The 26,771-nt window shown below is 41.5% G+C and overlaps 1 protein-coding gene across 1 annotated transcript; it reads left to right on the forward strand.

Annotated features, from left to right (window-relative positions):
- The first annotated feature begins 19,253 nt into the window (after positions 1-19,253).
- Positions 19,254-25,441, forward strand: LOC147396200 (putative boron transporter 2). The gene is made up of 12 exons (XM_086450792.1): positions 19,254-20,176; positions 20,386-20,468; positions 20,692-20,884; positions 21,000-21,138; positions 21,945-22,110; positions 22,288-22,454; positions 22,578-22,751; positions 22,872-22,967; positions 23,159-23,296; positions 24,054-24,373; positions 24,462-24,729; positions 24,955-25,441. Exons 1-12 carry the CDS (start codon positions 20,073-20,075, stop codon positions 25,264-25,266), a joined length of 2,160 nt encoding a protein of 719 aa, XP_086306918.1. The 5' UTR covers positions 19,254-20,072; the 3' UTR covers positions 25,267-25,441.
- Positions 25,442-26,771: the final 1,330 nt, after the last annotated feature.

Here is a 26,771-nt window from a genome sequence, read left to right on the forward strand (position 1 = left end):
GACCCGAACCTAACCGAGGCCCCAGCCTCGCAGCAGCAACAACCAACAAACTCAACCCAGAACCCGACCTAACCGAACCGCCCCCTCCCGCGCATCAGCAACCACCCACCGCACAACCCAGACCCTACATACCCTAACCTAGGCCCCATTCTCGAACACTATCAACCACCCACATCACAACCCATATCTATCCATCACTTTCCCTTAAAACACTCCCACAAAAAGCACCCCAACCCATACCTCCCATCATCACCCCCATACTCTCCGCTCTAATCATCTAACCACCATCACCAATCAACCAATCTCATCATCTCCCCCATTTGCCACATGTCATCATCCCTTCAATCCTCTCAAAATCAAACCAATCACCACTCATCTCTCCAAATCAAACACCATACTTCTTCAACCATCTCAACACTCCTCCTCCAAACAACTCCCTTACACCACCACTCCTCCCATCAACCATCACTCATCTCACCCCACCAAACACTCTACCCAAATGGATTTGGGTAAGATCCAAACCATGGGGGTTAACACAACCCATTTCCATCATTACAAAAATACCCTCATTCATCTCAAATTTCATACCCTTTTCCTCTCAAACCCATGCCATTAACCACTACTCTCATCCTTCACCCCATTATACCCTTAAAAAAACCTCTCAACCTCTATAAAAACCCCACCATTCTCCCCATACACCAAACTAATGAAAATTAAGAAAAAATCCTAAAAACACTACAACACTCTACTTTACTTTCTTCACTACACTCAACCCTCTCTCATCTCATCTCAACACCTCACTCTCAACTCAACTCAACCTTCTACAACTTCAAGCAAGTCCAAGTCAACTCAAGAGAAGACGTTTGAAGATCAACTCAAGGACAAGGTGGGTTTGGACCAAGAACACCCCCCTCAACTTCCCTCCTCTACTCTCCCTTTTCCCACACATTTGCACACACCACCATGGGTTAAATCACAAAAGGGCCCCTTCTATATAAGGGTGCCCTTAATGATTGAATCCAACATTGAAAGTCCCTCATCTTTGAGGGCACATATCGATTTTCTTTCTTTTTCATTTTTATTTTCTTTTTATTTTCACAAGACCGAATCCGAGGTTACCACATCACGTGGATGGAGTAGGGTGCCTAACACCTTCCCTACTCCATAAATGGACCCCCTTACCTTGAATCAAGGTTGGACCATACACCTTATCTTACGAGAGTCAACAAAAAATGACAAAATGACATGATTTTTTTTCAAAAAACACAAATCCGGGTGACCATTCACACCCCTTCATCAATTTGAATGGTGGCGACTCCAAAACACCCCAAAGTGGAGGGATGTTTTAAAATATCGAAATCCCGTGTCCACAGCTTGGCGACTCCACTGGGGAGGAGTAATGTACTAGTGGGTCCGACCCTCTTCCTTGATTCGGTTATTTCAAAAAAAAAAATGATGTTTGTTTCTTTTCTTTGTTTTCTTTTGGTTTATCTACTAACGTTTGCCTTGTTTCTTTTTTCCTTTTTATTTTTTTTACAAGTTTCATATGGGAATGTTTGTTGTATATTTATTTACATGTATATTTTGCTTTATTTTTATTTTTTGACAAGGGATGTAAGGATGGATACAAAAAAAAAAAAAATGCACGCACATGCACATGCGATTCATACCCCTATGCATAAGCCACCCCCCTCCCATTTAATTTCTAAACACCGGATGCCGGTACTCTTAAGCCCCCGAGATCGCTATTTTGGGTGGCTGGGAGGAGAACATCCACCCCATTCACCAACCCAAGATGTGTGCACTTCGGTGTCCATCAAGGTTTGAAGAATGGGTAGCCGAAAAACCACCCACAAACCGCATGCATCGAAGCGTAACTAATAGACAAAGGACACTAAGGTTCCAAATTTAATTCCGTATCCATCCCACTTGTGTGTGTTGTAATTTTATTTTATTATTTTTCTTGTAGCCCACGATGGCAAGTTGTATAGATTTTAGGATTTTTATGTTTTGTTCTCATTTATATGTCCCCCTAGGTAAAAGGGGGAAATCTGTTTTTTTTTTTATGTCATCATATGCATCATCAAAAAAAAAAAAAAAAAAAGTGACATTTTTTGTGGCCCAAGCCAAAAAACAGAGGCTATGTGCCTCAAAACCCAAGAATTTCGGGCCAAAATGGGATGAGGATCAAAAACATTGCAAGGTTGGAAGGCCAGAAAAGGTTCTGGTCCGTGCTTGAAGCACGGACTCAAGAAATCTTGTCAAGTCCGTGCTTAGAAAACGGACTGGGCAAATTTTCTTAGGTCCGTGCATGAAGCACGGACCAGTAAAAAAAAAAAATAAAAAAAAAAAAAAATTTGATGTTCTGGTCCGTACTTGAAGCACGGACCAGCCAAAAGGTGTTAGGTCCGTGCATGAAAAACGGACCCAAAAAAACAAAAAAAAAAAATTTTGATGTTCTGGTCCGTACTTGAAGCACGGACCAGCCAAAAGGTCTTAGGTCCGTACTTGAAAAACGGACCCTAAAAAAAAAAAAAAAAAAAAAAAAAAAATTTTTTTTTTTTTTTACTCATTTCGTTCCTTACGTCAGTCTTAACAACTTTTCTTCTTGAAGTGTTTTTAGTTTTGAGTTTTAAAGCTTGAAAATGATCAAATGATTAACTTTACTAGAAAACTCAGGGCCTACCACTTGTAATCGATCTCGCTCCAAACGAATTTTGCCCAACGCGGCTCACTATCAATCGCGATCATAATCAAACTTGTCCTTCATCGAGTGTTCATTTCAAACTGGGTCCACAACCCAGATCCATTCCAAACTGGGTCCACGACCCAGATCCATGTCCAACTGGGTTCCCAACCCAGATCCATATCAAACTGGGTCCACGACCCAGATCCATTCCAAACTGGGTCCACGACCCAGATCCATGTCCAACTGGGTTCCCAACCCAGATCCATGTCCAACTGGGTTCCCAACCCAGATCCATATCAAACTGGGTCCACGACCCAGATCCATCTTAAATCGGGTCTCCGACCCAGATCCGTTTCCAACTGGGTCCTTGACCCAGATCCATGTCCAACTGGGTCCACGACCCAGATCCATGTCAACTGGGTCCACGACCCAGATCCATGTCCAACTGGGTCCACGACCCAAATCTATTTCAAACTGGGTCCACGACCCAGATCCAACCAAACTGGGTCCACGACCCAGACCCATTTCAAATTGGGTCTACGACCCAGATCCATATCAAACTGGGTCCACGACCCAGATCCGCATCAAACTGGGTCCACGACCCAGATCCAATCAAACTGGGTCCACGACCCAGATCCATGTCAACTGGGTCCACGACCCAGATCCAATCAAATTGGGTCCACGACCCAGATCCAATCAACTGGGTCCACGACCCAGATCCAATCAAACTGGGTCCACGACCCAGATCCAATCAAATTGGGTCCACGACCCAGATCCATGTCAACTGGGTCCACGACCCAGATCCAATCAACTGGGTCCACGACCCAGATCCAATCAAACTGGGTCCACGACCCAGATCCATGTCAACTGGGTCCACGACCCAGATCCAATCAAACTGGGTCTACGACCCAGATCCACTTCAACTGGATCCACAATCCAAATCCACAACAAATCAAGTCCACGACCCATAGCGAATCAAGTTCATGATCCATCTATGATCTAATAAAGATAACAACCAATCAATCGACTCAAACACATTCAACTTTTTCAAAAAAAAAAAAAAAAAAAAAAAAAAAAAAAAGAATGTTAACAAAGCACCAATTGCAGTCCTTGATCAAAGTCGGTGCCTAGAAAGATCTTACCCTGTTGATACGAGGGGGATAGACTACGTCTATTCAGGGAACAAGGTGATTTAAGAGTGCCATTGTGCGCCGCCTCTTCCTTGGAGATCCGCCTGGCCGACGATGATTTCAGAGAACTGAATTGGGGGCTGCCAAAAATACGAGTTATTCTAACTCAGTTTATCTAAGAAATTTCTTTTCAAAATGTTTTCCCGACTCCGTGTCGATGCCAGTCCCGTGCTGATGAAATTACCTTTTTCCAAAATGTTTTCCCGACTCCGTGTCGATGCCAGTCCCGTGCTGATGAAATTACCTTTTTCAAAAACGTTTACCGACTCCGTGTCGATGCCAGCTCCATGCTGATGTAACTTCTTTTCAAAATATCTTACCGACTCCGTGTCGATGCCAGCTCCGTGCTGATGTAACTTCTTTTCAAAATGTTTTACCGACTCCGTGTCGATGCCAGCTCCGTGCTGATGTAACTGCTTTTCAAAATATTTTACCGACTCCGTGTCGATGCCAGCTCCGTGCTGATGTAACTTCTTTTCAAACCGTTTTACCGACTCCGTGTCGATGCCAGCTCCGTGCTGATGTAATTTCTTTTCAAACCGTTTTATCGACTCCGTGTCGATGCCAGCTCCGTGCTGATGTAATTTCCTTTCAAACCGTTTTACCGACTCCGTGTCGATGCCAGCTCCGTGCTGATGTAATCTCTTTTCAAAACCGTTTTACCGACTCCGTGTCGATGCCAGCTTCGCGCTGATGTAATTATTTTCTCTCAAAAACAATCCAGCTCCGCGCTGACGAACCATGTTTTCAAGCTCACCTAACTAAATTTCCATTTTTGAGTACCATCCCATAATAATTACCGGACCTAATAAAACATCATGCATTTTCCTTTTTGTAAATGAGATAGTAACACTTGGTCTTCTGTACCCACAGGTGGCCAAACGAAAAAAGTACAAACTTCCTGAGAAGCCTCCATACTTTCTCCGATCATCTTCATCAACTATGAGTAACTCAGATGAACCACAACCTGCTACAAATGAACTGGCCGAAGCTAATGCAATGATAGCAAAGCTGTTAGAAACAACGAAAAGGCAGGAACAAATCTTAGCGGCTGTTTTGAGTAGCACCAATTTTCTGCAGGCACAGGCAACTCAGCATCAAGCATCCGGGTCAAACCCCGAACCCCCCGAGCAAATACGACCAGACCAACAAACCACCCCACCTCCTGCTGTACCAGTATACCAGGGCCCTCCACTCTACATCCCACAAAATCAACCACCTCCGGTGGTGATCCCAGACGATGAGTGTAATTTCAGGGTTCCCGAAGCCAAAAGTTCTACAAATGACAAAATGGCCCAACAGATCAAGTCCCTCCAGGAAGAAATGAGACGAATGAAGGGTACAAATACTTTAGGAGGGACAAGATTTAGGGACCTTTGCTTTTACCCTAACGCACAACTGCCGGCTAAGTTCAAATGCCCGGAATTTGAAAAGTATAACGGGGTTGGGTGTCCTTTGTCGCACCTCAAATTGTATTGTGGATCGATGTGTCAATATGGCGAGGACGACAGATTGCTAGTACAGTTATTTCAGAGAAGTTTAACAGGGCCGGCACTCAAGTGGTTCTCAGGATTGGACCATACACTCATCAAGAGTTGGCAGGACTTGGCAGAAATGTTCTGGCACAATTACCGGTTCAATACAGATGTGGGTCTGGATCGAAATGATATGGCTAAGATGACGAGGAAACACAAGGAGACAGTGAAAGAGTATGCCCAGAGATGGCGGGAGTCCGCTTCACAAGTACGGCCCGCAATGACTGAACAGGAGATGAACACTACGTTTATCTCAACACTGGGGCATGCCTTTTACACTCATTTGGTTGGACACACTACAGGCACATTCTCGAATTTAGTTCAAGTAGCAGACCGGGTCGAGGACGGGATCCGAACCGGTCTAATATTTGACTTTACAGCCTTGAGTGCAACAACGGGGACCTCAGCACAAAAGAAACCAGTGCCTTTTGTCAAAAAGAAAGAGGATACCCAGGTCAATAATGTACAACCCAGCCAACCTCTCATCATCCAGGCACCAGTTCAAAGGCCACAGGCACCACAAGCCCCTTGGGCGCCAGTACCTCGAGCTGCTTGGGCTCCAGCACCACATAATCCCTTCCGGATGGTTCCTCCACAAGCCATGCCAGCACAGCCAGCACAACAGTATGGACAAAATCCACAAGCAAGACCGAACAGGGTTAATAGAGTGTTCACCAGGTTACCGATGACGTTGTCAGAACTACTTCCCACATTACTACAGGGAGAGTATCTACTAAGAGACCACCAAACCCAGAAGCTTCTAAAGGGCCAGGGTACAATCCCAACCTCTTCTGTGAGTTTCATATGGGTGCACCAGGACACTCCACTAATCAATGTTGGCAGCTCAAACACCAAGTGCAGAATCTGATTGACCAAAAAGCCATCATACTGGACGGTCCTGCCCAACCCGCCCCAACAACAGAACATCAATCAAAACCCCCTACCTACTCATAATGGGGAGGGGAGTGGGCACAGGGTAAATGTCATTCGTGGGGAACTCGACTTCAATCCCTCGGATCTGATAGCACCCGTCGGAACGAAAATCAGGGTCCACTTAACCCAAAGATCAAAGATGTCAACGATTAACACAGTCAACCACAATCCATCACAAAATTCACAGCTACCTCTCAGAATGGCCAACCTCACCATCCATCCCCTTCATCAAGATACTACCACTCGACCACCTTTAGTCATACCTTACGGATCACCCCATCATCAAAATACGACCCGACCTCCCCTTGTTATACCCTACACACCACCATATTCCCAAGGATCAACTCGGCCCCCCCTCCATATACCGTACACTTCATCTCCACGTCCACCACTCGTCATTCCATACACTCCATCGACTCCTCACATAACTCCTTCTACCATCACTACATCCAAATCATCACCACCACCTCTCATTCTCAATATGAAGCCCGATCCACCTCCCATAACCATACTCTCGCCTAAATCATTCCCCTATAGCTCCGATCAGGCAATTCCCTGGAGTTACGAGACAACAATCACCACAACCGCCGGGGTTGAAATTATGAAGAAGGCGATGGTGGCCGATATCGATCATATGACAAAGGCAGGGAGATGTAAAAGAATACCAACAAAGGGGGTAAGCATCAGGGAAAAGACTGAAGAAACGACACAAGGGATAACAGATGAGAAAAAAAGGAAGGAAAAAGGAAAGGGCAAGATGGACGAGAATGACCAGAAGAAAGAGGAGGTGAAAGCGGCAGATAAAGAAGCTGAAGCAAAAGTGACAGACAAAGAAGCCGTTGACTTTATTAAGCTCATCCTCAAGAGAGAGCATAATATAATAGACAGATTGAACAAGCAGCCAGACCAAGTCAGCATCCTAGGACTAATACAAAAATCGGAAGAGCACCAAGAGGCATTGCTAAAAGTCCTAGGGGGGTCACATGTACCTTCGACCACGACACCGGCCCAGTTAGAGCAAACAGTCGGCCAAATCATGGCCTCCAATCCTATTATCTTCACAGAAAATGAGTTTACACCCGAAGGGACGGGGCATGTCGAGCCACTGAACATTATGGTCATATGCAAGGGCATGATGGTTGCCAGGGTGCTGATTGACAATGGCTCAGCGCTTAATGTTTGTCCACTTGAGACCTTCCGAAAGCTGAACGCCGATTGGTCGTATGTGAAACCCAACAATAAGGTTGTTCGAGGGTTCGATAGTTCGAAAAGGGACTCGTTGGGCGAGGTGAACCTACCAATCACAATAGGACCTTGCACCTTTGAAGTGACGTTTGAAGTCATGGAAATACCAACGACCTTCAACTTGTTACTGGGTAGGCCTTGGATCCATACTGCCGGGGCTGTGCCTTCCTCGTTGCACCAAAGAGTCAAATTTATCATGGGGCAAAGGATGGTATCAGTATTGGCAGAGAACCTTATTCCAGCTGGGAGAGCCCCAGACGTGCCTTTCATTGATATAGAGATGACGAAGGACAAGGCACTCTACCATTCGTACCAATTCGCGGCTGTCAACCACATCGAGAAGGGAAAGGAGAAAGTAAAGGCAAAGCTATCGAGAGCGAACATTATGGTTGGTCGGGTCATGAAAAGGGGAGGTTACCGGCCCAAGCAAGGGTTGGGACCAGGGGGAAGAGGAAGAAGAGCTACACCAGTCGAAGCAAGCAAATATACTCCTTATTTTGGTCTAGGGTTCAGACCCACAAAGAAGGATATAGCAGAAATGAAAGAAAAGAAGAAAGAACTTCGACTAGCAAGAAAGCAAAATCGGGAATCGAATGTCTGGAACCCGGGCCAAGTCCCTCACATTAGTGTCAGCTTCTCAAAGTCCCATATCAGACCCGACAACTTATCAGAACCACCACGGGCAAAAAGGGTAAAAACGGTAAATATCGCACCACTGCACAAAGACCCAATCGTCGAGTCCCAACCATCCTTCGTAGAAGGCATTGACGTTTTGTTCAATGGGGACTCCGAAGAAAGTCCATCGGAGACTGCTCCAAAACCCATCAAAGTCAAAATCACTACTGACCATGGGAACAAATCGCCCTTTCCAAAGGGCATTGACTGGGCATCAGTCGTCATCCCACCGAGTTTGGGAGGGACTGTGCCCCAACCTGACAACAACAACAATCAATCGGAGATCATGGTTATCTCCGAACCACCAACCAAATCACCCAACAAATCACTTTCACATCTCATCCGCCCCCTCAGAGAAGGGGAGACACTACACAATTGGGAAGAATTCCCTCTAACCCTTGAGGCTACCATAGCCTCAAAAAAAAAACGCCGTTAGGCAACATCAGTTTGCCCGAGGATCATAACGAGCCCTCGTCCTCGGGTAAAGACTGTTTTGAGGGCTCCCTATCTTTACTAATGCATGATTGTTCTTCTTATTTCAGATGTCCGGAAAATAGCATTCAAAAACCAAAAAAATCAAAAATTCTTCAAAAATCAAAAAAATCAAAAAGTCTTCAAAAAACAAAAAAATCAAAAAGTTTTCAAAATCTCAAAAAAACAGATATATTTCAAAAACCAAAAAAAGAGTTTTCTCAAAATTTAAGGGATTTGTCTCAATCGAATGGACCTTTGGACAGAACAGAATATGAAAAGGATGAGTATGACTTCGATCTTGAACTCGACTTCGATCTCATGAATTGAATTGAAGAAGAGTCTGAGGACGAAGTGGAATACCCTCCTAAAGAAATCAAGGACCTGTTAGAACGACATGAAAAGGGTGTTCAGCCAAACATTGAGGATACAGACTCAGTTAATCTCGGCACTGAAGATGACCCACGTGTTGTAAAAATCGGAGCCTTGTTAACCCCTCAGCAGAAAGAAGAAATGATCGAACTATTGCGTAATTATCAAGACATCTTCGCCTGGTCCTACAAAGATATGCCTGGTTTGGACACAGATCTCGTTGTTCACAAACTGCCGATCACTCCTGGGAGCAAGCCGATCAAGCAAAAATTAAGAAGACTCAAGCCAGAATGGACACTCAAAGTCAAAGACGAAGTGATGAAGCAGTTCCAAGCAGGATTTCTCGCGGTCTCCACGTACCCTGAATGGCTAGCCAATGTCGTTCCGGTACCGAAGAAAGACGGGAAAGTACGAATGTGTGTCGACTATCGGGATCTGAACAGAGCCAGCCCCAAGGATGATTTTCCACTACCTCATATCGACACTCTAGTCGATAGCACAGCGGGGCATGGCATGTTCTCGTTCATGGATGGTTTCTCCGGGTACAATCAGATAAAAATGGCAGAAGAAGACCAAGAGAAGACAGCATTCATTACACCCTGGGGTACTTTTCATTACAAAGTCATGCCGTTTGGGCTTAAAAACGCAGGGGCAACCTATCAACGTGCAATGACGGCTTTATTCCACGATATGATCCACAAAGAAATGGAGGTCTACGTAGATGATATGATCGCTAAATCAGGCATAAAAGAAGATCATCTGATAAATCTCAAGAAACTGTTCGACAGGCTAAGAAAGTACAGCTTAAGGCTCAATCCAGCAAAGTGTGTCTTCGGAGCAACATCAGGCAAATTATTGGGCTTTATCGTCAGTAGAAGAGGCATTGAGATAGATCCAGCAAAAACCAAGTACATTCTTGAAATGAAAGCACCGGTTTCGGAAAAGGATGTCCGAGCATTTCTGGGTAGAATACAATATATCAGCAGATTTATTGCGCAACTCACGCCTATCTGTGAACCAGTATTCAAGCTACTCAGAAAAGACATGCCGAAAGCATGGAACGAAGACTGTCAAGAAGCCTTCGACAAGATAAAGAAATATTTGCTCAATCCACCAGTTTTGGTTCCTCCTACGCCAGGACGACCCTTACTGATGTACATCTCGGTGCAAGAAACGTCTATGGGCTGTGTACTGGGGCAACACGATGAGTCAGGTAGAAAAGAGCAAGCCATTTACTATCTTAGCAAGAAATTTACTGATTATGAGGCGAAGTATTCGGCACTTGAGAAGACTTGCTGCGCATTGGTCTGGGCATCCCAACGACTACGCCACTATCTCCTCAGCTACTCGACCATGCTCATTGCTCGAATGGACCCGCTCAAGTATCTCTTCGAAAAACCAGCACTGACAGGTCGTACTGCGAAATGGCAATTACTATTATCCGAGTTTGACATCACCTATGTCACTCAAAAGGCCATCAAAGGGCAAGCCATCGCCGACCACTTAGCCGAGCATCCATTGCCTGATTACGAACCATTGAAGACAAACTTTCCTGACGAAGCCATATTGCTCACTGAGATTGAGGACGATGATGAAGAACCAGGTTGGAAAATGTATTTCGACGGAGCAGCAAATCAAAAAGGAAACGGAATAGGGGCAGTCTTGATCAAACCAGACGGGTCTCACGTGCCAATTGCAATCAGACTAAAGTTCCAATGTTCCAACAACGAGGCTGAATACGAAGCGTGCATAGCAGGGCTGAAAGCAGCACTGGATCTCGAGGTAGATGAGATCGATGTTTTCGGAGATTCAAGCCTAGTAGTCTATCAGACGACTGGAGAATGGAAGACTCGAGAGCAGAGATTGATCCCTTACCACGAGTATCTAGAAGAACTAAGCTCATGCTTCGATAGAATCTCCTTCACTTATATGCCGAGAGCTAAGAATCAATTTGCTGATGCACTAGCAACGCTCGCTTCCATGATCAGTATCTCAGAGGATTTAGTCATTGATCCTATTGAGATTGGACTTCAAGACGAGCCAGCTTACTGCCTTACCCGTCGAAGTCGAAGAATCTGAAGAAAAACCTTGGTACTCAGACATCAAAGCCTACATCGAAGATCGAACTCTCCCATCAGATGCAACGTCTAATGATCGAAGGACTATCCAGAAGCTAGCAGGCCAATTCTTCCTAAGCAATGGCATTCTGTACGAGAAATCACATCATGAAGTCTTACTCCGATGTGTGGCAGAACTAGAAGCAAAACGACTGATCGAAACCGTACATGGTGGAGTCTGCGGACCTCACATGAATGGTCACATGCTTGCTAAAAAGGTCATGAGAATGGGATATTACTGGACAACCATGGAAAGTGACTGTTATCAACACGTCCGTAAATGCCATCTCTGCCAGATCTATGCCAATAAGATCAACGCGCCACCATCAGAATTGCACAATATGACTACTCCTTGGCCCTTCTCACTCTGGGGCATGGACGTCATTGGACAGATTTCGCCAAAAGCTTCAAATGGACACCGCTTCATCCTAGTCGCTATCGATTACTTTACAAAATGGGTAGAGGCCGCTTCTTATGCCAATGTCACAAAGAGCAGTGTTCTGAAATTTGTCAAGAACAATATTATCTGCAGATACGGACTTCCTAGTGGATTAGTGACGGACAACGCCAAGAACTTCAAAAACAAGGACATGATCAAGATGTGCGAGGACTTTCAGATCACTCATCACAACTCTGTCCCTTACAGGCCCAAAATGAATGGAGCAGTTGAGGCTGCCAACAAAAACATCAAAAGAATCATCGAGAAAATGGCAGTCACCTTACAAGATTGGCACGACATGTTGCCTTTCGCCCTTCACGCTTATCGGACTTCATTTCGAACCTCAACTGGGGCAACTCCGTACTCATTGGTGTATGGAATGGAAGCAGTCTTACCCGTCGAGGTTGAGATTCCCTCCCTCCGGATCTTAAAAGAAGCAGAGTTGGATGAAACAGAATGGGTTCAAGCTCGATTTGATCAATTAAATCTAATTGAAGAGAAGCGTCTCGCAGCTATCTGTCATGGTCAAATTTACCAACGGCGAATTGCACGGGCTTACAACAAGAAAGTCAAACCTCGGAATTTCTCACCAGGAGACCTTGTCTTGAAAAAGATCTTACCAATACAAGAAGATGCTAGGGGAAAATTCAGACCAAATTATGAGGGACCATTCATTGTGCAGAAGGTGATGACGGGAGGAGCTTTGATCCTTACAGAAATGGACGGACAAGTCTTCCCTCAGCCGATCAATGCTGACACCGTTAAGAAATACTACGCCTGAGATCTGACCCTGAGATGACGAAAGGCCATCTTTGCTATCCTGAAAACAACTATCTAACCCTAGTCAACCCTTTTGAGCCATCACGTTCATTTCTTAACCTAAGACTGGGGCAAGTCAATGCAAAAAAAAAAAAAAAAAAAAAAAAAAAAAAAAAAGGGAAACAAAAGAAAAGAAAATCAGAAAGTCAAAGCATCAGCTACTCCTGGCCCGCATGAGGATAAACTGTGAACGGCTAAAATACAAAAAAATCAAAAAATTCAAAACTCGGACATTTGATCTGAGCTCGACCCAAATCTCCAGCCTAAACAAGTTCGAGAGACGCTGGGAGGAGACATAGATCACCTTTTCGAAACAAAAATAGACGAACCCCATGTCTAGCCCACTTTAGATAAACTCAGACCTTAACCTCTTTTGTACCTTTCCATTACACTTAGCCTTGGCCAACATTTCGTCCCACCAAAAGTCCTTTCAGATCAGGGAATGTTCTAAGGTATCATAATAACGGTGGCAGCACCAATGATCTTGCGACTTGGTCCGGACCCCAAAGTCTTGCTAGTCGTTGGAAGATTCGAGAGGGGAGTCTAGGTCGGATATTCGAAAAAAAAGAGTACTCGAAGTGTAGAGTAATTGATCTCGCGGCTCAACTTGAGTTGCCGAGCCACGAATAGTCGTCAGCAAACTCGAGAGGGGAATCTAGATCTGTTACTCAAGAAAGAGTACCACTACAAGAGTAGAGTCGCCGATCTCGCAGCTCAACTTGAGTCACCAAGCCACAAAGACACAGAGGCTCCAAACAAGATTTCCATGTAAAAATCCAAAAAAACAAGCATAGTCTGAAAGGGCATAGTGAAAACCCGAGAGGGCGCTATGAGTAAAAAAATCAGACTATGGCAAGATCAAAGCCACCGGCACGATGAAAACCTGAAAGGGCATCGATGCGCAAAAATGTGGAAACCGGGTCTGGTGAAAACCATAACTGGCACCAGGGGCAATAAGGGAACAAAAAAAAAAAAAAAAAAAACAAAAAAAAAAACAAAAAACAAAAAAACAAAAAGTGAAAACTCCTGGCCCGCATGAGTATAAACTGTGAACGGCAAAAATTTCCCAAAATCCCAAGTCCCATGCTCAATCGATATTCACCCAGTACTGGGGCACTGGGGATGACTCTAAAAAGAGCCTGAGAACTGCTGACATCTATATCCTCAGTAGTTGGCAAAAACACAAATATCATCGAGATAACAAAGGTTTTTCGAAAAGTCTTCATATTTTGGATCTGCAATATCAATTCGACAAAGACAAACTCCCAAAAAAATTCAAATGCTTTCAAAACTACTATTTTGGGCCAATGATGAAAAATCTAGGACTTATTCAAACATCATGTTTTCAAAGCAATAGATACACCTGAGGCCAAGTAAGTAAAAAACCTATTTTCCTGTCATTTCAAAAAAGTTTCACATTACGTTTTACAAAGGAAAAGAAAATACAAAAAAAAAAAAAAAAAAAAAAATGGTGCCAATCACGCATCTCGACGAGAAATGAAGAAAGAATCAAGTCTCTCTTCTAAGGCACGAATGCGGGCAGCTTGTCCCATCATTACCACCTCGGCATCCGAAGCATCACGGCTCACCAGATAAGATGCAAAGGCATCAAAACAAGGACCCTGGGCAAGCCTTTCCCGGAGATCCTCAATCTCTGCCCTCAGAATAGAAGACTCGAGTCGAGCTATCTGGTTCTTCAGATCATTCTCAGAACGTAGCCAAATCTTCTCAATCCGCTTATGAGACATCTTCATCTCCGCCAGTCGATCACGATGGTCAAAAGAACGAGAACCAGAAGACGTCCCTTGGACCGAAGACGTGGCACAAGTTCTCTCAGCAATCTGTTGTTGCATCCAGAGTTGGTAGTTGTGAAAAGAATAACTTGGAAATACAGGATGATCAAGAGTCACCACGCTCTTCCAAGCTTTCTCTAACCGTTCACAAGATAGCAAGAAGAAAGAGAAGACGAAGAACCAGAGGAGAAAACGAAGGAGAATAGCCAAGTGAAACGTCTAAGCGCGACATTCGATTTTTTTTAAAAAAAAAAATGTTCTGGTCCGTGCATGAAGCACGGACTGAATTAATTGTGCGCAGTCCGTGCTTCATGCACGGACCGAAGATATTAAAAGTAGAGTTCGTGTTTAAAGCACGGACCGAATAAGATTTAAACAGTCCGTGCTTCAAGAACGGACCGCCAATAAATATTAAAAAAAAAAAAAAAAAAAAAAAATCAAAATGGTATTCTTGCAAAAGCCAAAATCAATTGCTTAAAGACTCGTTTGAAAATACCTATGTCAAAGTTTTTCTCAAATCATCACAAATCCAAGACCTCACACGAGCTCCGCGCCACGAGATCGAGGAAATCAACCGGCGCCCTGTCAGACCCCGTGCTTGGGTAGCCATCTCTCAACCATCAAATCAAGTCGGTATTTTCAAAAACTTGTCTGAGCAAAATCCTCGGACCCGCACAAATCAGGGTTTCGTCTATTCTTTGCAGTTCCTTGGACGCAACTCCTGCAAAGAGGGGCAGCTGTAGACACCCGAATTTGAGCGGGCCCTCGACGCAAGATGCCCCAAAAAATCGAAAAATCGGAACGGGCCCCGAGGCCCAAACCTACAAGAACCCAATCTATTTTCAACTAATAAATGTCCGAGGTCACCCACGTGGCCCATGGACCCGCACACCTCACCACCCTCCTACATCCTTAAATTCAACCCACTACTATTCTACCCAAGCCCAATCACTCTCATTAAACCCAAGCCCATCCAATTACCCACACCGAAACCCAACCTAAGCTAAGCCCATCCTATTCTACAATCCAATCCAACACAAACCCAACCTAAGCTAAGCCCATCACATAAAACCCAAACTATTCTCCTAAACCCAATCCAACATAAACCTAATTCAATCTAAAACCCAATCCATCATAAACCCAATTCAATCTAAACCCAAGCCCATCACATAAAATCCAAATTACTTTCCTAAACCCAACCCAACCAAAGCCCAACTCACTACCCAAACCCAATCCAAACCATCATCATCACATCAAACCAATCACCAACTCAATACAAAAAATGACACATGTCATCACACCCTTCCCCCTCCCTCATCTAATCAACCAACTCCATCACTTCCCTCCAAAAATCAACTCAACCCATAATCCTACCCTAACCTAATCTATTCCCCATCCTCTCATCATCAACAACCAACAACTCAACCCATAACCCTACCCTAACCTAATCTATTCCCCATCCTCTCATCATCAACAACCAACAACTCAACCCATAATCCTACCCTAACCTAACCTATTCCCCATCCTCTCATCCTCAACAACCCACAACTCAACCCATAACCCTACCCTAACCTAACATATTCCCCATCCTCTCATCATCAACAACCAACAACTCAACCCATAACCCTACCCTAACCTAACCTATTCCCCATCCTCTCATCATCAACCACCCACCTCACAACCCATACCCTACATACCCTAACCTATTCCCCATTCTCTAACACTATCAACCACCCACATCACAACCCATATCTATCCATCACTTTCCCTTAAAACACTCCCACAAAATCACCCCAACCCATACCTCCCATCATCACCCCCATACTCTCCTCTCTAATCATCTAACCACCATCACCAATCAACCAATCTCATCATCTCCCCCATTTGCCACATGTCATCATCCCTTCAATCCTCTCAAAATCAAACCAATCACCACTCATCTCTCCAAATCAAACACCATACTTCTTCAACCATCTCAACACTCCTCCTCCAAACAACTCCCTTACACCACCACTCCTCCCATCAACCATCACTCATCTCACCCCACCAAACACTCTACCCAAATGGATTTGGGTAAGATCCAAACCATTTGGGTTAAAACACAACCCATTTCCATCATTACAAAAATACCCTCATTTTCATCTCAAATTTCATACCCTTTTCCTCTCAAACCCATGCCATTAACCACTACTCTCATCCTTCACCCCATTATACCCTTAAAAAAACCTCTCAACCTCTATAAAAACCCCACCATTCTCCCCATACACCAACTAATGAAAATTTAAGAAAAAATCCTAAAAACACTACAACACTCTACTTTACTTTCTTCACTACACTCAACCCTCTCTCATCTCATCTCAACACCTCACTCTCAACTCAACTCAACCTTCTACAACTTCAAGCAAGTCCAAGTCAACTCAAGAGAAGACGTTTGAAGATCAACTCAAGGACAAGGTGGGTTTGGACCAAGAACACCCCCCTCAACTTCCCTCCTCTACTCTCCCTTTTCCCACACATTTGCACACACCACCATGGGTTAAATCACAAAAGGGCCCCTTCTATATAAGGGTGCCCTTAATGATTGAATCCAACATTGAAAGTCCCTCATCTTTGAGGGCACATATCGATTTTCTTTCTTTTTCATTTTTATTTTCTTTTTATTTTCACAAGACCGAATCCGAGGTTACCACATCACGTGGATGGAGTAGGGTGCCTAACACCTTCCCTACTCCATAAATGGACCCCCTTACCTTGAATCAAGGTTGGACCATACACCTTATCTTACGAGAGTCAACAAAAAATGACAAAATGACATGATTTTTCAAAAACACAAATCCGGGTGACCATTCACACCCCTTCATCAATTTGAATGGTGGCGACTCCAAAACACCCCAAAGTGGAGGGATGTTTTAAAATATCGAAATCCCGTGTCCACACTGGCAGTTTAACTACAATGATTAATGGCCTCATAACACAACTCCACTCTGTTTTTGCAATGAGGGATCTTGGTCAGTTGTCCTACTTTCTTGGCATAGAAGTCATCTATGATGATCATTCTCTTCATCTATCGCAAACCAAGTATATTGCTGACTTGCTTGAGAAAACAGAAATGCTTGACTGTAAGCCAGCAAAAACTCCAGGATCTATTAGTAAAACTTTGTCTCAGTATGATGGAGAGCTTTTTGAGGATCAAACCAAGTATAGAAGTTTAGTGGGAGCCTTACAATATGTCACTTTAACCAAACCGTACATAGCTTTTGCTATTAACAGAGCTTGTCAATTTATGCATAATCCATCAACAGCACACTGGTTTTTTGCAAAACAGATTCTACGATATCTACGAGGTACAATGCACCAAGGCTTAAGACTTCATCCTTCAACTCATCTTCAAATACAGACCTACGCTGATGTTGATTATGCTTCCACTCCTGATGATTGACGAAGCTCTAGTGGTTATTGTTTGTTTCTTGGTCATAATCTGGTGTCTTGGTCTGCAACAAAACAAAAGGTTGTCTCTAGAAGTAGTGCTGAATCCGAATATAGGGGCCTCGCCATAGCAGCAGCTGAGATTGTTTGGACTTTGTCCTTCTTACAAGAATTGTGTATCCCTCACCAAGCCGTGCCTATTCTATGGTTTGACAACATCAGCTCCAACTATATGGCAGCCAATCCGGTTTTTCATGCTCGGTCTAAGCACATTGAAATAGATATTCATTTTATTCGAGACTTAGTCCTTAAAAAGAAGCTGCAACTCTGCTATGTTCCAACAGAAGATCAAATCGCAGGCTTGCTTACAAAAGCATTTGTCAAGCTCAAGGTTCGACTCTTTGAAGTCCAGACTTTGCATCGTGCCACGACCTTTCAGCTTGCGGGGGGATGAAAGCCATAAGAAATCCATGTCATTATGTGAGTCATGTCCATCTCATCATAATGACTTGGATCCAGCTGGAGTTCTAGAAGGTTGTAGTTAACTGATTATGTTAGAAGAGTTTGTTGTAGACTTTGTTATAGAGTTAGTTTCAGAGTAACAAACAAAATTGATTCTCTTGTAATATGTTATATATATGAGAAAGGTTGAGGATTCTCTTTTTAACGTAGAGTGAAGATCTTACATTGAGAGAAGAGTATTTTCCAGAAATTTCTTTTGTTTTGAAAAGCTTTCTGGTGAGGTGCCTACTATTAAGCACACTAGCTTTGTATCGTCCCTCAATTATAATTTTACAGAGCCAGAGTCATCCAAAATCACTCTAATGCACTTGGGTTGGGATTTACTATTTCAAAATATTCTAGAAATAGAAAATCAAATAGGCAAAAGAAGAGAGTGGATTTTCTTTTTCTCTCTCTCTAATCGTTGATGGTAAAAAATTTGGTAGTTGTAAAACATTTTACTGTAATTGAATTTGTGGAGAGTCATTTTGATTCCTATGATTCCGATAAAGTTGCTCTTATGTTTTAAAATTACTTTTTTCTTTCGTTTTTTTTTTTCAATTTAATAACATTTTAACTCTAAGTCATTTGAGATCAAATGGATTACCACATTAGCAATCCAACACCACATCCATTTAGATTTCATGGAATAAAAGCTCAGATCCAAAGAGCTTCAAATTAATTTTTGTTTCTTGATAATGGACTGTTTTGAATTTTCATGAAATTCTCAAATTTAAAGTTAAACTTAGAGGGTCAAAAATAATAAATTTTTTTTTTTAATTTCTCTTTTAAAATTTAATAAAATGTTGTACTCTACAACCCTATAGCATGCGATCATGTTTTCGATGCCAAAAGGTAAGTTCAACGACTCTTAGTAAGGGTTCATATCTTACTAAGCTAGTAAGGCTAGTCGGACTCATAAGAAAACGCAGCAGCGAAGCCACATGGCTACTTCCAAATTTCAAGCCAGCTTGTTATGAACTGGCCTCTCTCTCTCTCTCTCTCTCTCTCTCTCTAGCAGTCAGAAAAAGAAACCCATTAAGTATCTTCTCTTTTCAAGTATTTGTGCTGGTACGTAGTACTCTACATTTCCACTACTTTGAATCTTCTGGGTTTCTCTTTTTTTTTCCTTTAGTTTCTCTTTCTTGCAATTTCACTTTTTTATTCCTTTTTTTTTTTTTTTTTGTGAGTTTTTCTATCTATTTTTCTGTTGGGCATTGATAGTGAAATTCCTCTGATTCCCTTTTGACCCACAGTGCACTAAGCATCAAATCTACAGTCTAATTTTCAACCCTTTTCAAGCTTATATATTTGGAGCTTTCCCTCAGACCCTCCTTGTCTCTCATTCTCTCTCAGTCTCACATTGTTTGGAATTGAAAAAGAACTTTGATTTCATTGCAAGGGTTGGCTTGTTAGATAATAAATCATCCAAATCACTTTTCATTTCTGAACTAGATTTCTTGTTCTGTTACTGGGGTTTTAATGCTTGACTTGTCTGTTTGAGAGTGAGTACATTATTGTTCCTTGGGATTGAATCATGTAATGCTGTTGTGGGTTTTGATGCTTAGTTGTACTTTTGGACAAAAAACTGGTTTTCTCCATCTGGGTATATGGTCTTTTGTGAATCTTTATGATTTAGGTTGACTCATAAGCTTTCCAACTTTGGGCTCCTTGTATCCTATTTGCTTATTTGATTATCAAATCATGTAATTTCTGGGTATTAGTTTTTCAATCCCTTCAATGCAAACCAAAATCATAATCGTAATGGCCCAACGACATCCCTAAGGGCAGTTACTCTGTGTTTTAGTCCCCTTTTATTTCAAACCATTAACGCAGGACACTCGGTCGTTCAAAATTACATAAAACCATGGAGGAGACCTTTGTACCTTTTCAAGGAATCAAGAATGATCTTAGAGCAAGGATGATGTGCTACAAGCAAGACTGGACAGGTGGTTTTAGTGCAGGTTTCAGGTATATATTGGTTTGTTTCCATGAAGAAGCCTTTATGTTTATATATCTAACCATTAGAGTTATAGGTGATCATAGAACCACCCATTATCTGATTTTTCTTTTTATTTATATTGTTCAAATTGAATCAATCTGATTTCCTGCATTCTATGCTTCACTTCTTGGTGAATTTTAATGGTATTAATGTGATAATATACGATAATTGTATCCAGGATTTTGGCACCGACAACATACATATTTTTCGCTTCTGCAATCCCAGTAATTTCGTTTGGTGAACAATTGGAGAGAAATACGGGTAAATCAAATTTACATTTTTTTTTTATAAGTCTAAAGTGTTTTTGATTGGTGTAGTAATTTTTATTTCCACCAAGTGCTTTTTCATGATTTTAAGAAATTATGAATAGTTTGTGTAGGTATAGCGTTTGTTTTAGGAAAAATATATCATCGTTATAGTTATGAGTCAACAGAGAACTGTTTTGAATGTTATATGACCCACATACCCCACCTGGTATTGGCAGATGGGGTTCTAACTGCAGTTCAAACATTAGCATCTACTGGACTTTGCGGGATCATACACTCCATTATTGGAGGTCAGCCTCTTTTGATTCTTGGAGTCGCAGAGCCTACTGTACTGATGTACACTTTCATGTTTAACTTTGCTAAAGATAGACCCGAGTTGGGATCAAAGCTCTTTCTCGCTTGGACTGGATGGTAGGCTATTTCATCATGCTTTATTTATTCAAGCTTTTGAACATTTCTTTACAATAAAGTTGTTGGTTTTCCCTTTATGTTTCATTAGAACTTGTATGATTGTTTGCATGGACAGGGTATGTGTGTGGACCGCAATCTTGCTGTTCTTACTGGCTATCTTAGGGGCTTGCTCCATTATCAATAGGTTTACTCGTGTGGCAGGAGAATTGTTCGGTCTGCTTATTGCTATGCTCTTCATGCAACAAGCCATCAAAGTAAGATTTGTATGCTTAGTTTTTTCTCTCTTTGGGATTCTTCCTTTTTCTCCTTTGGTTATCGTTGTTGGAATTCAAACAAAAACATATTCTTTGTATTTATCTCTAAAGGTCAGTGGTTGAGATAACCAATCAGTAAAAAGGAGCCTTAAACATCCAGGCTACAAATAAATTCCCATTGAGGGTATTTGACGGTGTGGAAGTCTCCCCTCAGGAGGTTTACTTGAGCATTCTTGAGTTGTTATTTTTTGGAGCAAATTAGTTTGGGGTTTTAAGGGTGTATTTTTTGAAGATTTTGTTTTTAGGTGGGAGTCTATGTGCTTCAGTTAGTTTTTCTCTCTTGTTTTTAGGTCGGTCACCTCCACTGCCTTTTGTACATTATTCTTGTTGCAATAAATTTATAATTTTCCAAAAGAACTCTCTAAACAATTATCCCCCCTTCCCCCTCACCAAATAAGGGGGGAAAAAAAAAACCAAGCCAGTGATGCTAATAATCACTTCAAAGACCGATTGCCCTTTTTCTTCAAAGATTCATTTGTTTCTCTCCTTTAAAAGTCTCACACAAACAGAAAATGGAGGTCGGAACCATAATATTCTTTCTCTCCTATAGAAAACCCATGATGGCCAGCCTTTAAACAAAGATAAAACCGACCTACAGAAACGTCTGGAATCTTTGAAACATTTGAATCAAGATATGGTTGATTAGGCTAGATTATTTTGGGTCTTTAATTGGTTATGGTAAGTAAATATTGTTCCATTCTATTTTACGTAGTGAATTGATTTTGAGTTTTATTTTGATTTTCTAGGGACTCGTAGATGAGTTTCGCATTCCCCAAAGAGAAAATTTAAGGTTAACAGAATTTTTACCTTCATGGAGGTTTGCAAATGGGATGTTTGCTTTAGTTCTATCATTTGGCCTTCTGCTCACGGCATTGAAAAGCCGAAAAGCACGGTCATGGCGGTATGGATCTGGTAAGTATTTATGATGGAATTTAGAATATCTGTAGAAACTTATTAGCTTTTTATAATTCACCATGCCTATAATTAATTGAAGTTACGGGGTTGTTCTAATGAATTTGCAATCATTTTCCCTTCTCTTGAGAAAACTTGCATCTTTGATGTGGATTTTAATCATGAGCCCTTTCACAGGGTCCCTTCGAGGCTTCGTAGCAGACTATGGTGTGCCATTAATGGTTCTAGTCTGGACTGCTGCCTCCTACATACCGGCGAGTAGTGTTCCGCATGGGATCCCACGGCGCCTCTTTAGCCCAAATCCATGGTCACCTGGTGCCTATGAGAACTGGACTGTTATCAAGGCATGTCTCGTAGGGATTTGTTTTTGTTTTTGTTTTTTTTTATTGACATATTTCCTGTTTGTTAGATCTTCAAACCTCTTAAAAGTAGCAAGTATGGTTGACAGTTTACATTAAAAATTACAGGACATGTTAAAGGTGCCCATTCTCTATATATTTGGAGCATTTATTCCGGCAACAATGATCGCTGTACTTTATTATTTCGACCACAGTGTAGCATCCCAACTTGCTCAGCAGAAAGAGTTCAATTTAAGAAAGCCACCTTCATTCCACTACGATTTACTTCTTTTAGGATTCTTGGTAGACCTTACTTGTTTCCCGCATACTTTCTCTTCACCATTCAGTATCAATTTCGTGTAATTTGATGTGCAATAGTTGATCTCCACTTGTGCACTAAAGTTCTTGGTTTTTGGATGGCAGACCATATTGTGTGGTCTTATAGGGATCCCTCCATCAAATGGTGTCATCCCCCAATCTCCAATGCATACAAAGAGTCTGGCAACTTTGAAGCACCAAGTAAGCTATCCAAACCTCCCCAAAGAAAACGATTTACTTGACCATGAACTGCATGTTTTCTTTTTTTTTTTTTTTTTGTCTATTAGATAAATGTTAGAATCTGGGCTTCTTGATCTAGTACAATATTTTTTTTCTTTTCTAGATGACTATTGTACAATTTATTGTTTATAATTGATTTGCTTACCCTGCAGTTGCTTCGTAACCGACTTGTGGCCACAGCACGCAAAAGTATGGGTAAAAATGCGAGCTTGGGACAAGTGTATACAAGTATGCAAGAAGCTTTTCAACAGATGCAGACTCCATTGATCTATCAGGAGCCGTCAGCTCGGGTATGACATCAAGTTGGTTTTGATTTCTGTAGAGTAAAAAAATTGCTGCTCAAAACGTTACAACCCTATTGAAGAAATTAAAGCTTATAGAGTCAAAATTGAAAGAACTCTGATTCAACTATGTTTAGGTTAAAGAATTTTACCAAGTTTTTACAGGCTCCATTTATCTAGCAGTTGTTGTTGTAGTCACTTCAATTTTTTTTTTTTTTTTTTTTTTTTTTGCAGAAGAGAATATGAACTACTTTACATTTAAGTAGAAACAGTAATTATTTTAAACTTTACTAGACATTCTAATTTTTTAATTAAGGGAAATGCAAACGTTCAAGACCTCATGGGGATATTAGCATTTTCCACCACATTCACTTTCCAATAATAACACTATCCATTTTATATTTTAATAAAAAAGACAAGGGTATTTAGTCTTTTACATAATAAATGCTTGTTCACATTGATTGCAAAGCATTTACCAGAAACAAAGCCTTTAAGTCTAAAGACTAAAATGCCCTTAACATTTATTTTATAAAAGACCAACATACCACAAAAAGATAAAATGGGTAGGGGTATTATTGAAAATGAATGTGGTGGAGAAGCTAACATCCCCATGAGATGTTGGACATTAGCATTCCCCTTTAATTAAAATCCATGGCTTGTCCAACTAGAATATCAACTTGCCCAAGTCGACTTTATAGGGTTGGTCAGTAAATTCTGGGTCTGGAGTTAGGGGACCTTGCCTGAAAGATGTGATTTATGTGAGCAGGGACTAAAGGAATTAAAAGAGTCAACCATTCAATTGGCTTCAAGCATGGGGAATATTGATGCCCCTGTTGATGAGACAATCTTTGATGTTGAGAAGGAAATCGATGATTTATTGCCTGTCGAGGTCAAAGAACAGCGGCTTAGCAACTTGCTTCAAGCTACAATGGTTGGGGGCTGTGTTGCAGCAATGCCTTTCCTTAAAATGATTCCGACGTCAGTACTTTGGGGCTACTTTGCCTTTATGGCCATTGAAAGCTTACCTGGAAACCAGTTTTGGGAGAGAATCCTTTTACTATTCACTGCTCCAAGCCGAAGATACAAGTAACCCCACTTTCCTTCTTTTTTCTTTTTTCTTTTTTCTCTTTTATTCTTGATTTCTGAAGGGAACAATTGAACTTATTTTCTGCAGAGTACTTGAGGAGTACCATGCCACTTTTGTAGAAACTGTGCCTTTCAAGACAATTGCGATTTTTACGGTTTTTCAGACAACTTACTTGCTTATGTGTTTTGGGATTACATGGATTCCTTTAGCCGGGGTTCTCTTCCCTTTATTGATCATGCTATTGGTTCCAGTGAGACAATACCTTCTACCCAAGTTTTTCAAAGGGGCACACCTTCAAGATTTAGATGCAGCGGAGTATGAAGAGGCACCAGCTTTACCATTCAACCTTGCATGTGTAAGTGTAGACCTTGAAATTTTTTTTTGATTTGTATGTAAATTGTTAAATGAAATATTTCAAATAAGATTAGGAGTTATGAACCACTTACAATTTTACCATCCTAGAAGGGAAGAAATCTTTACATAGATCCAAAAGCAGTTTTGTCATTGATTGTTACTTTGTTAGAGTCTATGTTGTGCTCAATTTAGCTTACTCTTTGAATGTTTGATGTGTTCTTAACAGGAGGGGGAGATGGGTATGAGAGCCTCTTTTGCTGAGGGTGGAGAGATTTTGGATGAGATAATTACTCGAAGCAGGGGTGAGGTTCGGCGTATATGCAGTCCCAAGGTAACAAGCACTACAGCAACCCCATTGAAAGATCCAAAAAGGCTTCAGAGCCCACGGTACTCAGAGAAAGCATACAGCCCTCGTGTAAGTGAACTAAGAGGGGAGCGAAGTCCTCAGTTTGGTGGGAGAGGCCCACTCAGTCCAAGGACTGGAGAAGCAAGGCCATCCAAGTTGGGAAAGAGTGGTCAAGACTCGCCTTTGAATTAGTAAGCATTTTGTTTAGTTTAGCGTGTGTTCTGGTGGTTGGGCCTTTGTGTTTGCTTCTTTGTGCTGTTTTGGTGTGGGCTGACATTGTTGTAGAATCTTCTCTATCTCAAGGAGTCTGTAATCATAAAACCATAGAAATGTTAATAAAATATTTACTATTCCAAGTGTTTTGTTCCTTTCTTCTCTCTTGTTAAGAAAATGTGCTTGTGCTAACAAATATATACATGGGAAAATTTCTTCTCAATAAAAACTATTATTTATCAAAATTAAATATGATCAATCAAAGTAAAAGAAAAAGAAGAAATCAGGCTCGAAAGTGCAATGAGCACAGTGGTGTCATGGCACTTGAGTAACTCTGACTCCAATACATTGTTTTCAACCAAGTTCAATATATAGAACATAGAATGAGAGGTAGAAAATAAGACAAGTCATTGAAAAAAAAATGATCATAAATTACATACATTGAATGAACCATGCTTTCACAGAAACTCAAGGACCCTATTGATTCATCCTCGTGGCAATCCACTCTTCGGAAGCTGACAAAAGGGGTCGACATTCAGAAAAATATACAATGACATATTCTGCAGCAGAAATTATGCATTTTGGAGAACCAAAAAGAGCTGAAAAGGGGTTGTTGGAATAGTTGTGGAAGAAATTAGAGGCTATGATTCACTCGCATTACCCATAAACATGTAAAAGAAGAAAAGGAGGGCCAACATTCTCAATGAAAAAGGGATGTAGGGTGTTAGAAGAAGTGCAGCTTTCACACCAGTGACTTAGTTCTTAGTGGGAAACATTCTCCATAATAACCAAGTCAATTTATAATGATTTCAGAGATCAATGTTCTTTACTTTTTCAAATTCAGTGTTTGGTTTTAGTGGAAACTTTAGGTGACATCATTCAGTATAAGACACTGAACTTTAGGTGTGATTTGAGTGAACGTGGGACATATTAGTTGACCATGCCCAGGCATCTCTCTCTATCATGTAGGGTCTTCTTGAAAAGCTGGGATTAATCCCCATGACCTCACAGTTGTGATACAGAGATTAGACAGTGACATCCAATTCTCTGCAATAGATTGAGCACAGAAAGTGATTCACCACATTAGATGATCTCGCGGGTTACACGCCATGCATTGCAGCAGCCCAGTGTTCACATGATAGTGAACTATCATCCATATAGCTCTTGAATTTGGGTTTCTACTCAGGTGAGAAAAGCTCTTCAAGTTCTAAAGGGACTAGTTATGATAGTGAAAGGGTGATTTTTTTTTCTTATTTTTTGTCGAAAACCTTTTCCATCTGTTAACATCCTTATTTGGTCTCTGATATAAAATTTCATTGATTCTTGTGTTATAAAAGACTAGAGCTTACATGGACATCCTTTTTGGGGTTAAGAGGGGTAAAAAAAGAAATAATAATAAAGTTGGAGACGTATTGTTAAGAAAGGGGAGAAGATGAAAAACAATCAGTTGGAGGGATAATATTGAAAATGGTAGAAGAAGAAAG

Source organism: Akebia trifoliata, chromosome 8, assembly GCF_017979445.1.
Source record: "Akebia trifoliata isolate Shusen 1 chromosome 8, ASM1797944v1, whole genome shotgun sequence".
Lineage (NCBI taxonomy): Eukaryota > Viridiplantae > Streptophyta > Magnoliopsida > Ranunculales > Lardizabalaceae > Akebia > Akebia trifoliata.